The 12,879-nt window shown below is 40.9% G+C and overlaps 1 protein-coding gene across 1 annotated transcript in view; it reads left to right on the top strand.

The window, feature by feature from the left end:
* CDK5RAP2 (CDK5 regulatory subunit associated protein 2) overlaps nt 1-12,879 on the top strand; it is a 197,461-nt gene that overhangs the window by 20,511 nt on the left and 164,071 nt on the right. The window contains exon 4 of the mRNA XM_003925184.4: nt 10,862-10,972. Within this exon, the coding sequence (XP_003925233.1) occupies nt 10,862-10,972 (111 nt within the window). The remainder of the gene's footprint in view (nt 1-10,861; nt 10,973-12,879) is intronic.

The following is a 12,879-nucleotide window of genomic DNA, read 5'->3' as shown; positions in this document are numbered from 1 at the left end:
GGATTATATTCATGTAATAAACACTATAATAAGAAAAATGCAAATAGATGAGACAAATACAGATTGTGAAACATTCTAGCAAGAAAGTAAGAGCTATGCATTAGAGTGAGCTGGTTAAGGTAGTAGAGATGGGGCCCACTTTAGATGGTGTAGTTGGGAAGGGCCTCCCTGAGGCAGTGACATTTGAGCTAAGATGGAAGGGATGAGACAGAGCCACTCTGGCAGATGCTGCAGAAAGAGCTTTGTAGGTAGATAAGGGCTTGGCTTATTTCAGGACCAGAAAGGAGGCCAGTGAGGCTGGAATATTGTGAACAGGGAGAAGATGATACCTGATGAGGTTGGAGAAGTAGACAGGGTCCAGATGATGCAGGCATTTTGTGACTGTGGTAGGAAGTTTTATTCTTTTCTAAGAATGATGGGGGGAAAAAGAAAACTAATGGAGGATTGCCGGGCGCGGTGGCTCAAGCCTGTAATCCCAGCACTTTGGGAGGCCGAGGCGGGTGGATCACGAGGTCAAGAGATCGAGACCATCCTGGTCAACATGGTGAAACCCCGTCTCTACTAAAAATACTAAAAATTAGCTGGGCATGGTGGCGTGTGCCTGTAATCCCAGCTACTCAGGAGGCTGAGGCAGGAGAATTGCCTGAACCCAGGAGGCGGAGGTTGCGGTGAGCCGAGATCGTGCCATTGCACTCCAGCCTGGGCAACAAGAGCGAAACTCCGTCTCAAAAAAAAAAAAACAAAAACAAACAAACAAACAAACAAAAAAAACGAATGGAGGGTTTAACCGGGGAGTGATGTATACCAGATCCGTCTGGTATACATCAGACGGATGTATACCAAATTTTTAAAATTTAAAAAATTTAAAAATTTTAAAAAGTGGCTTATACCTGTAATCCCAGTACTTTGGGAGGCTGAGGTGGGTGGATCACCTGATGTCAGGAGTTTGAGACCAGCCTGGCCAACATGATGAAACCCTGTCTCTATTAAAACTACAAAAATTAGCCGGGTGTGGTGGTGGGTGCCTGTAATCCCAGCTACTTGGGAGGCTGAAGCAGGGAGAATCTCTAGAACCTGGCAGGTGGAGGTTACATTGAGCCAAAATCGCGACACTGGACTCTAGCCTGGGTGACAAAGGGAGACTCCATCTCAAAACAAAAAACGAAACAAAAAAATTTTTTTTGATAGAGGGTCTCACTGTCATCCAGGCTGGAGTGCAATAGCACGATCATGGCTTACTGTGGCTTTGACCTCCTGGGCTCAATTGATCCTCCCACCTCAGCCACTCGAGTACCTGGAACAACAGGTGTGTGTCACTACGCCCGGCTAATTTTCAAAATTTTTTTTATAGAGAGGTGGTTTCGCCATGTTGCCCAGGCTGATCTTTAAACTCCTGGTCTCAAGTGATCCGCCTGTGTCTGCCCACCAAAGTGCTGGGATTACAGGTGTGAACCACCCTACCCAGCCAAGAAATTTCTAAATGTATCTGTCTGTCCATCTATTCTGCCAACCGTTGACTATTCAGTAGCCGTCTCGTTGGTTACAGACTAGAGTGCTGCACAAGGTCATTATGGGATGGGGGTGGGTAGAAAGGCAAACATCCAGCTAGTACAATGCAGTGTGGTCATTGCTCTGATTAAGAAAGTAGAGGGTGTATGGAAACATGTAGAAGGATCCTCATTCCAGCCTGGTGGTGGTATTCAGAGAAAACTGTGAGGGAAGTGGTACTAAGCAGAGAACAGAACTGGCCATGGTGAAAAAGATGGTGCTTGTATTTCATTTCATTCATTTGGGACTGTCTAAAGGCGTATTTTCCTTTGCCATATACATTTTTAAAATTTCCTTACCTATAAATAGGACAAATATTCTTTGAAGTGTTGCTAGGAATTTTAGCTTTGTGTACAATGGAGGCATTTTGACCAACCTCCATAAATATTTTATTGGTAGCTGAGTAACAGAATAAGGTTTCTCTTTATAGGAAGCATCTGGCGGGGGGTAGTCATTTTTGTTTGAATGAATGTTTTATGTGCTGTTTTCTTAAAACATTTAAAAGGAGGTGCTAATGAACCTACCAGTTGTTCCTTGTGCTGTTCTTGTTAGCCACAAAATTGAAACCTTAAGTGATAACAAGAGGGCCAAGGGTAGTTTGAAAATATACTTAATGTGAAATATGCTTATCGTTTTCTTTTATCCAGTCATAAAATTGTATTTATTGACCGGGAGCGCTGGCTCACGCCTGTAACCCCAGCACTTTGGGAGGCCAAGGCAGGTGGATTGCCTGAGGTCAGGAGTTGAAGACCAGCCTGACCAACTTGGAGAAACCCTGTCTCTACTAAAAATACACAATTAGCCATGCATTGGGGCGCATGCCTGTAATCTCAGCTACTGGGGAGGCTGAGGCAGGAGAATTGCTTGAAACTGGGAGGCAGAGGTTGCAGTGAGCCGAGGTCGTGCCACTGCTTTCAAGCCTGGGCAACAGAGTTAGACTCTGTTCTCAAAAAAGAAAAGTTGTATTTATTAAACATAATATGATATACTATTGAAATTATTTTTAAAAACTGGAAAAAATACCTGATGAGTGTTTATGTGTGGGAATGTACTAGCTTCCAAGTGTAGCTTTTCCATTTTGCTGTGTTTCATTTCAGTCATTTTAAAAATCAGCTTTATTGATGTATAATTTATGTAAAATGCCCAGCCAGGCACAGTGGCTCACACCTGTAATCCCAGCACTTTGGATCACGAAATCCAGAGTTTGAGACCAGCCTGGCTGACATGGTGAAACTCTCTGCTAAAAGTACAAAAATTATCTGGGCGTGGTGGCAGGTGCCTGTAATCCCAGCTACTCTGGAGGCTGAGACTGGAGAATCACTTAAACCTGGGAGGTGGAGGTTGCAGTGGGCCAGGATCACGCCATTGCACTCCAGTCTGGGCAACAAGAGCAAAACTCCATCTCCTTCCCTAGATCGTTCTTAAGGTCAGTGCTTAAGATATTTCATAAACCCTGCCCTTGATGGATCAGCTGGCACCACCCAGAGTGACAAGCTGGCTTGTTTGATTTTGTGGCCCTTACTCAGGAACTGACTTAGCACAAGAAGACAGCCATCACTGTAAAATGGTGGAGACTAAAACAAAGTATTGCTACCCAGTTACAGATTATGTTCCCAAGGACATGAAACAAGTTGGAGGCCTTTAGCTAAGTTTGTTAATGACTGTTTTGTTGGGCTGGCTTGAATAGCAGCCTTATAGTGGCCTGGGCCTGCATCCTAACCTATGATACCCTTTCTTTGACAGAACCATACAGAAAGACATGCAAAGCCCACCAGATTGTCCACAGCTTAAGACCAACCTTACCAATCCTTTTTAATTAATTGTACATTTACAGGGAACATAAACAGTGATCCTTAGTATCCCATTTACTGGTTTGCACAGGGAGAGAGAAGCCAAAAGCCTAACTGGTAAGAAAATTTTACCCTTTTGCTGGTATATCAGGCTTCTGGATTCCGTTCTCCCGAGCTCAGCTCTATGCCAGGCATCTTAAGGTTTGGAAAATTAGTTTTTCCTAGGTTGGAAGAACATTATAAAAGAGAAAGAAGTCATTTTAAAACCACAAAAGAAGGAAAAACACCCTAGAAAGGAGTTCCAGTTAGGGTTGTCGAGAGGTATTGCCTCTCTTCCTATTGGGAACGCCGTTTCCCCTGTTTCTTTGCCTGCCGTATTTTCTCTTTCCCCTTCTGGCCTACTGTAGGAGACGTATTGCTTATCTCCAAAATTGTTTTCTGCTTGCAGGGCTACCTGTTTTAGCTGCAGTAAGGGTTTGACTTAGTAGCAACATACATCCCTCCATGCGAGGTCAAATACCTGAGTTAAATTTTGGAATGCTTCTGTCTACCTCTCAGGGTCATCAGAAAACCAGCCTCAGTTTTCCTTTACTTGCCTAAGGTCCTGCAATGAGAAGGGAACCTAAAGGGGCCCCAAATAAGGGGGACCCTCAGATGACTTCCCTGAAAGTTACTTTTTTTTTTAATTTTGGGGAACTGTTTTCCCTGGGCCTGCCTGATGTGGCTGCAAAAGAAAATAAGCCACTTTTTCTTCAAAGTTTCAAGGTTGAAGGAGTGCCAGTGTTTCGAAACACACTCCAGGGGAGTGCCTGTTGAAGACGATCTGTCACCCATCTAGAAAGAGAAGTGAGAATAAAAGCGTCCTTTTAGTCTCCTTCCTTTTGGTATGTGATCCAGGATGGAGATGAAAACAGTAGAGGGCATCCCCCCAACTATTCTCTGCATCGCTCCTGGATTCCCAGCACCCACTTAAATGTGCCGCCCATGACTGCAGGTTTGACCCTCCAAGCCATGGCACCAGAGGAACTGAGTTTTGGGCCTTAGTCATTCTGTCCCCAAGCAATCAGTTCTCTGCCTTTTGTTTCCCCTTGATCTCCTAGACTTGTGTGGCCTGTGTGCCTTACAAAAAACCGGATTTCAAGGAAAACCATGTAATTAGGCAAGGCCCCTCTAAGGGAGGGGGAGTACCAGATTGAACTCTATATCCTGATATCATAGCTCATGCTGAAGCATTTACCCATCCAGAAATGGTTCTGGTTAACTTCCAGACTTAAAATCCCCTTATTAATTAGGCGCTGTCTTAATAGGAGACAAAATAGATGCCTTAAAGGAACATAGAAACTAAATGCCCATTTCCCTGCCAGTGGGACAATATTGGGACTAAAATTTGGCTACAGAAGACATCTTTCTCCTAACTGCTCAAAGCAGAAACTTCCCATTTCCAGAAGAGGCCTAGAGCCTAATTTCTACTGGGTGGCTTAGAAATACCATGTACTGACCAGGTGCGGTGGCTCACGCCTGTAATCCCAGCACTTTGGGAAGCCAAGGCAGGCAGATCACGAGGTCAGAAGATTGAGACCATTGCGGCTAACACGGTGAAACCGCGTCTCTACTAAAAATACAAAAAATTAGTGGAGCATGGTGTCATGCATGGGTAGTCTCAGCTACTCACGAGGCTGAGGCAAGACAATTGCTTGAACCTAGGAGGCGGAGGTCTCAGTGAGCCGATATTGCGCCACTGCATTCCAGCCTGCGTGACAGAGTGAGATTCCGTCTCAAAGAAAAAAGAGAAAAGAAATACCATGTATTCACCAGAGAAAACGTAGAGGGAGAGCCATTTATTGAGTTACCACCTGCCATGATTCACGATCTTTTCGAACAGACCTGTTTCTTGAACTATAAAGATTCCTGCACATTAGACACACACAGAGAGGGGAAGAGACCACGGATAGAAAGAGAGTTTGGTAACATGGTAGCTGGAAGAGAGCCTTGAGATTAAAGGACAGATTTAAAGTTGAAATCTGCTCTACACTCACCAGTCTGATGATTGAATTTCCTTTCCTGGCCTATGCAACAAAATGATAAGGTTCTGATGAGTGGAGGAACACCAGGGTTCTTGGTCCTCATGCCGGTTTAGATAAAACGAGGCAGACACATGTGGAATGGTTTTAAGGAGTGGAGAGTTTAATAGGCAAGAGGGAGAAGACAGAAGGAAGAAGCTCCGTCATACTGAGACAGAGGGAGGGGGCCTCCAAAGCCAGAAGAGGAGGTCCCCCAATATTCAGTTTTTTAAGTCTTTAATTAAATGTGTTTTCTGTAGATGTATGGCTTTTTTTTTTTTAGATGCCCTTTAGCAGATTAGCAAAAATTTCTCTTTAATTTCTAGTTAGCTGAGTTTTAAAAAAATGAATGGCAGTTGGGTTCTGCATCTGTTGGTATGATCATGTTTTTTTTTTTTTCTTCTGTAGTCTGGTAGCATGGTGGCTTACATGGATTGACTTTCAAATATTAAATTAGCCTTGCATTTCTGGGATGAATCTCACCCACAACTGGGTGTGTTGGCATGCACCGGTAGTCCCAGTTACTTGAGAAGCTGAGATGGGAGGATTGTGTGAGCCTAGGAGTTAGGGGCCAGCCTTAGCAACATAGTGAGACCCTGTCTTTAAAAATAAAAAATAAACCCCATTCATGATGTATGAATCTGTTATTCATTTTGCAAAATTTAGTTGAGGATTTTGTGTCTATGTTCATGAAGGATTTAGACTGTGGTTTTCTTTTCTTTCTTTTTTTTGAGATGGAGTCTTGCTCTGTCGCTTAGGCTGGAGTGTACTGGTACAATCTCGGCTCACTGCAACCTCTGCCTCCCGAGTTCAAGATATTCTCCTGCCTCAGCCTCCTGAGTAGCTGGGATTACAGGCGCATGCCACCACACCCGGCTAATTTTTGTGTTTTTAGTAGAGATGGGGTTTCATCATTTTGGTCAGGCTGTTCTCAAACTCCTGACCTTGTGATCTGCCCACCTCGGCCTTCCCAAGTGTGGGATTATAGCTGTGAGCCACCGTGCCCAGCCTACTCTATCATTATATTTAAAGTGGTTTGTTACATACAGCATATAGTTGGATTTGTTTTTCTCCTTCTGTAAAAAAAAAAAAAATTTTTTTTCCAAATCCAGGACCAGGTTTTTTTTTTTTTTTTTTTTTTAAATCCTGACAGTCGGCCGGGCGCGGTGGCTCAAGCCTGTAATCCCAGCACTTTGGGAGGCCGAGGCGGGTGGATCACGAGGTCAAGAGATCGAGACCATCCTGGTCAACATGGTGAAACCCCATCTCCACTAAAAATACAAAAAATCAGCTGGGCATGGTGGCACATGCCTGTAATCCCAGCTACTCAGGAGGCTGAGGCAGGAGAATTGACTGAACCCAGGAGGCGGAGGTTGCGGTGAGCCGAGATCGCGCCATTGCATTCCAGCCTGGGTAACAAGAGCGAAACTCCGTCTCAAAAAACAAACAAACAAACAAAAAAACCTTTGAACATTTTTAGTGGTTGCTTTAGAGGTTGCGATATACACTACATACTTAACTCTTCATTTTAGTATTAGTGAAATGTAAAAATGTTACTACTGCCCATCCCCCCCAGCACGTATCATATCACTGCCTATTGAAAATTTCACCCGACCATGTTATAACTTTGCTTTCAGCTGTCATACATGATTTAAAGAATTTGTAGATTTTTAATTTGAATTGCTGTAGTTACTCAGATATTTACAATTTGTTATTCTCTTCCTTAATTTCTGAGGTTACACATTTCTTTCTGGTATCATTTCTTTCCTGTCTAAAGAACTTCCTTTAGGAGGTCCAGAACAGGTCTGTAGGCAAGGAATTAATTTACTTTGTTTTCTTTTGAGAATGTCTTCATTTACCTTCATTTTCAAGGATAATTTTAATGGATATGGAATTCTGACATGGAAGTCCCTTTCAGTGCTTTAGTAATATTGTTCTACTGCCTCTGAACTCTGTGGTTTTGGTTGACAGATCTGCTGCCATTCAGATCATTGTTCATTGCCCCATAGGTAATATGTCATTTTCTCAGGTTGCTTTTGAGGTTTTTTGGTCTTAAGTGTTCATCAGTCTCTGGGTGTGAGTTACCTTGATCTTATCTTGTTTGGTGTTTGATGAGCTTCTTGAGTCTTTATGTTTTGTTCCTTTTTCCAGAATTCGAAAGTTTTAGATTATTATTTATTCAAATGTTTTTTTTTCTGGCTGGGTGCAGTGGCTTGTGCCTGTAATCCCAGCATTTTGGGAGGCTGAGGTGGGTGAATCCGTTGAGGTTGGGAATTTGGGACCAGCCTGACCAACATGGAGAAACCCCGTCTCTACTAAAAACGCAAAATTAATCAGGTGTGGTGGCACATGCCTGTAATCTCAGCTACTCAGGAGGCCGAGGCAGGAGAATCGGTTGAACCCAGGAGGCAGAGGTTGTGGTGAGCTGAGATTGCACTGTGGCCCTCCAGCCTGGGCAAGAGCAAAACTCTGTCTTAAACAAACACTACATCAGAAATTAGCTAGGCATGGTGGCACATGATTGTAGACCCAGTTGCTTGGGAGGCTGAGGCAGGAGACTGGCTTGAACCCAGGAGGTGGAGGTTGCAAAGAGCTTAAGATTGCACCATTGCATTCCAGCCTGGGTGACAGAGGGAGACTCCATTTCATTTATTCATTTATTTTCTTATCACAAAATAGTCAAATTCATTTATTTTCTTATCACAAAAAGCTTTGAGACTGATTTTGTTATCCCTGTTTTAAAGTTGAGAAAACTGAGGCTCAAAGAAGTAGCAAGTCTAGGTTGCATCATAAAAGAGAGTTAAGATTGAACTTGATACTGTCTCCAAAGCTGTTGATCTTTCTGCCTTACCATTGAGAACTGAGGTGAACAGTGACTTTGAGAATGGAAAGGGAACAACAGATGCACAAACTATAGTGTGGACAGGCACACTGCATTTAGCACAATATCATTAGTACTCTTTTTACAATTCGGAGAGTCTCAAAAAAAGATTGTGTTTATCTGTTGTTACTTTAAATTTAATTTATTTATAAGAAATTTATGTGGTACAAATATGCAGTGTACTTCTGGATGCATACTAGCATATCAAGTAATTAATTATGTATTCATATCCCCTGCCTTTTTAAAACCTGTCTGTATAATGTTCCATACCATGTGTTTTTATTTAACAATGTGTCTTGGAGATAATTTCCTGTGAGTGCACCATGTGGTCTCTCGTTCTTCTTTATGATTCTAGCATATTCCATTGAGTTGACATGCTATAATTTACTTAACCGTGAATGAATTGACTTTTAATAATTGACATACTGTAATTTACTTAATCATGGATGAATTGACTTTTAATAATTCACATTAACCATAGTCTAATAGACTATTTGACTTTAAAAACTTTAAAAAAATGAGGTCAAGTGTGATGACTTGCACCTGTAATCCCAGCACTTTGGGAGGCTGAGGTGAGAGGGTTGCTTGAGCTCAGGAGTTTGAGGCTGCAGTGAGCTGTAATTCTACCACTTCACTCCAGCCTGGGTGATAAGCAAGACCTCATATTTAAAAAACAAAACAAAACAAACAAACTTTTAAAGAAGTGTAACATACATGCAGGCATACCCACAAATTACATGTGAACAGTTCAAGGAATTATCAAAAGAGGAGCATACCCTATAACCATCACCAAAGCCAAGATGTGGAACATTATCAGTACCACAGAAGTTTGCTTTGTAGCTCATTCTAGGCAGTACCTACCTTTCCTCCCCAAAGGTAACCATCATCTTGAACTAATTTAAAGTCCCTTCCTAGCTTGCGCTTCTGTCACTCTCTCTATAACAGTGTTAAGGAGAGAAATTTTTCCCCCCCTAAAGGCAGAGTCTTAAAAATATGTGAAACAGAGAGGGAGAACTTGGGGATGTTGGTAGGATTTTGGAGAACATTTAGATATTTAAATAGGTGATATAAACATACTAGGAATTACTTTATTGTGTAGGCTCATATCTGTTCTCAAAGTTAAGTTAGACTGCATAGAAAAGTGTACTGGATGAACCAAACCAAAAAATTGGGAATTTTCTCTATAGGCAGTGAGGTTTAATTGACAGATCATGATTACTGGAGTCAGACAGCAGGATAGGAATCCCAGCTCTTCCCCTACTGGTGTGATCTTTGATCTTGTATATATTGGAGACGGTACTTTTGCAGTGTTACTTTAAAAATTGAGATGTCGTATGTAAATCATCCAGCTTGGTGGTGGTTTATGTAGAGGTAGGTTTGCAGTAAATATACTTTTTCTTAATTCTCTTTTCCTCCATCTTTTTATTGTGACAGATTTCAAGCATATGAAAAAGTTGCAAAATAGTATAGTGAACAATCATGTGTTATTCATCTGGATTCACCAATTAATGTTTTCTATATTTGCTTTATCTCTTTTTTTCCTGTCTCCACTTATCTGAGTTAATTGCAGATGTCTTGACACAGTACTTCAGCATGGGTCTCTTTCTTAGGATATTTTCCTGTAAAATCATAATATTATTACCTAATATAAAGTTGTGATTCTAGTTTCCCTGGGTATCATCATATAACTGTTTTTGTAAGAAATTCAAGATTCTATTGTACTTAGTAGTCATGCCTCTTCAACTTCCATTTATTTAGAAGAGTTCACCAAACATTTTTGCCTTAGGATTGTCATTAAGATTTTTGAAGAGTTCAGTCCTGTTGTTTTACAGAATATTCTTCAAATTAGATTTATCCGGTAGACTCCTCTTGATTAGATACATGTTAGAGGTTATAGACAGAAGCACTTTAGATGGAATTGTTTGCTCTCATTGATTTATTTCAGGAGGAACATGATGTTAGTTTATCCCTTCAGTGGTGATAAAGATAAATTTTTTTGGTTAAGATGGTGTTTGCAAGGTTCTAAATTTTAAAGGTAACTTTTCCTTTTGTAATTAAGCCATTTGTGGGGCGATATGTCTGAGACTGCCTGAATATGATGTTCTGTAATGCTCTTTCATCTAGTGCTTTTAGTGTTGCTGATTCTTACCTGAATCAATCATTACCGTAGAGGTTGTACAATAGTGATTTTCTGTTCTTCTTATTCTTCTACATTTATTAACTGGATTTCTTTTGAAAGGAAGAGATTCTCCTTTCCTTTTCTTATTTCTTATTATCAGTGTGGAGTTTCTTTATTTATTCAGTCTTTATTTATTCTTTATTTATTCAGTTTCTTTCTTTATTCAGTCATTATTCATTCCTGTCATTATTCATTTGAATGCTCAAATTGTACTAACCTTGTCTAGTGGGAACCACTTAATTCTTCTGGGTTAGTACAATGGTAGCAAAAATAAGCTTTCTCTAGTATTTAACATTTGAATCCATTTTGTAGCTTCTTAATCTATAGGGATTAATGTATGTACTATCTCTTGGACCCTCTGTCTTTTGTTTGCTTTTGATGACCCTTCTGTGATATTTTCCAGCAAATCACTGAATTGAAGAAAGAAAACTTTAACCTAAAGCTTCGCATCTATTTCCTTGAGGAAAGAATGCAACAGGAATTTCATGGTCCCACTGAACACATCTACAAAACTGTGAGTGGCCCACTTCTCATTTCTGTCCCTTGTGTCTTTTCTTATTGTCATTTCAAGCTGAAATTTGATTAATATTTGTTCTCAGAGTTAGTGTGACTAGAGATGCTTTCATTTAATCTGAATTGATTATGGGGAGCATAAAGATACTAGGATGACTTTAATATTAAGTAAAGGGTACCTGATTAATTTTAAGGAAGTCTTTCATTCTGTCTTAAAAATCAGAATTTGGATTCAACTGCTTTTTACCTCAATTAAGTTTTTATAATTACGTGTTATTTAGCAGTGGAATGGTGGAATGATTTTGAAGTTGAATTCCACTGTTACCAGCTAACTTGTGTAACTTAGGCAAGTGGCTTTAGCTCTTGGGGCTTGCTTCCAGAATTAAGTGATAATCCCTTCGTCATAGGGTTATTTGTATGGATTGAAATGAGAAGACAGATGAAAAACTCCAGCACACAGTCAGTGTTTGACAATCATTGTCTTCTCGAGGCTTCCTTTGGCAGCCCAAAGTTAGGATTGTCAGTTTTTCTGTGATAGGATTCTTCTGTATTCTTGTGTGCTTGCCTGTAACTGTCAGAAGAAAAGCCTATCCCCATTTGAAGTCTTGACCTGGAGGTCTTTGTCTGAAAACAAACTATGGTTCTGAAAGTTGAAAAAAGAACTTGGCTTTCTTGAAAAGACATGAGTACAAACAATATTTCAGTGCCTGTTTCTTGGCTTTTTCTAGTAGATTAGCCCTTGGCCTGGGAATTATTCTGGCTTTTCTTCTCTGAAGTTTGTACCAGTGGAAACTTTTGAAGGAGGAAAAAGAACTCTCCTTGAGTTTCAGCAGATGAACTTAAATTGACTTGTCTTGAAGAGGGATTGTGCTGTACTTCTGAGCCTTTTCAACAATTGAAAAGCTTCTTTGTCCCTTATGAGAGTTTTTTCCTTCACTCTGGGGGTGGAAAGACAATGAAGATGTCCCCTTTTCTGGAAGGGAGTGGTGGTGCAATCACACTTTTAAAGGAAAACCAATAGTCTAAAGCAGTTTATATGTGAGTATGGTGGTCATGCGTCTCAGGACTTCTTGGATGATAGGAATATGAAACGTGTCAGTTGCCAACTCTTGTCAGGCACTGTCTTGGGCATCTGTACATTTGCATCTTATTGTAGCTCTCACAGTAGCTCTATGCAGTGGAATTTATCTTCATCTTACAGGGGAGGAAACTGAGGCTTATGGAAGTTGAGGAACCCATTTGATGTCATATATCTACTATGTGAGGTGGATTTTGAGCCCAGGTCTTCCAACCTGATTGTACTCTGCTGCTTCAGCTGTCTGACTGGACCTGATTTCATTGCCCCTTTCTTTAGTGTACATTTTTGCATAGGTGCACATGGTTTAGAATTCAAAAAGTCTAAGAGATACACACTGAAAAGACTCTCCCAACCTTGTGTCCTGGTTTTCTAGATCTAATAACTATTGATTGCTTATGCAGAGGAATTTTATGTATATATAGTACAGGCAGGTTTGTATTTGTGTGTGTATGTGTATAAACCCTCTTTTTACATAAATGCAAGCATGTCCTGTTCTGTATCTTACATTTTTCACTTAGTGATATCTTTTTTTTTTTTTTTTTCCTGAGACAGAGTCTCTGTTACCCAGGCTGGAGTACGGTGGTACAGTCTTGGTTCACTACAACCTCTACCTCCCAGGTACAAGTGATTGTTGTACCTCAGCCTCCTGATTAGCTGGGATTACATGTGCACACCAGCATGCCTGGCTAATTTTTTTGTATTTTTGGTAGAGATGGGGTTTTGCCATGTTCTCCAGGCTGGTCTCAAACTCCTGGCCTCAGGTGATCCATCTGCCTTGGCCTCCCAAAGTGTTCACATTACAGGCCTGAGTCGCTTTGCCCAGCCTTACT

The sequence above is a fragment of the Saimiri boliviensis genome, chromosome 2, assembly GCF_048565385.1.
Source record: "Saimiri boliviensis isolate mSaiBol1 chromosome 2, mSaiBol1.pri, whole genome shotgun sequence".
Taxonomy (NCBI): domain Eukaryota; kingdom Metazoa; phylum Chordata; class Mammalia; order Primates; family Cebidae; genus Saimiri; species Saimiri boliviensis.
The sequence above is the reverse complement of the archived record's forward strand: the minus strand, read 5'-3'. Positions and strand labels throughout refer to the sequence as shown.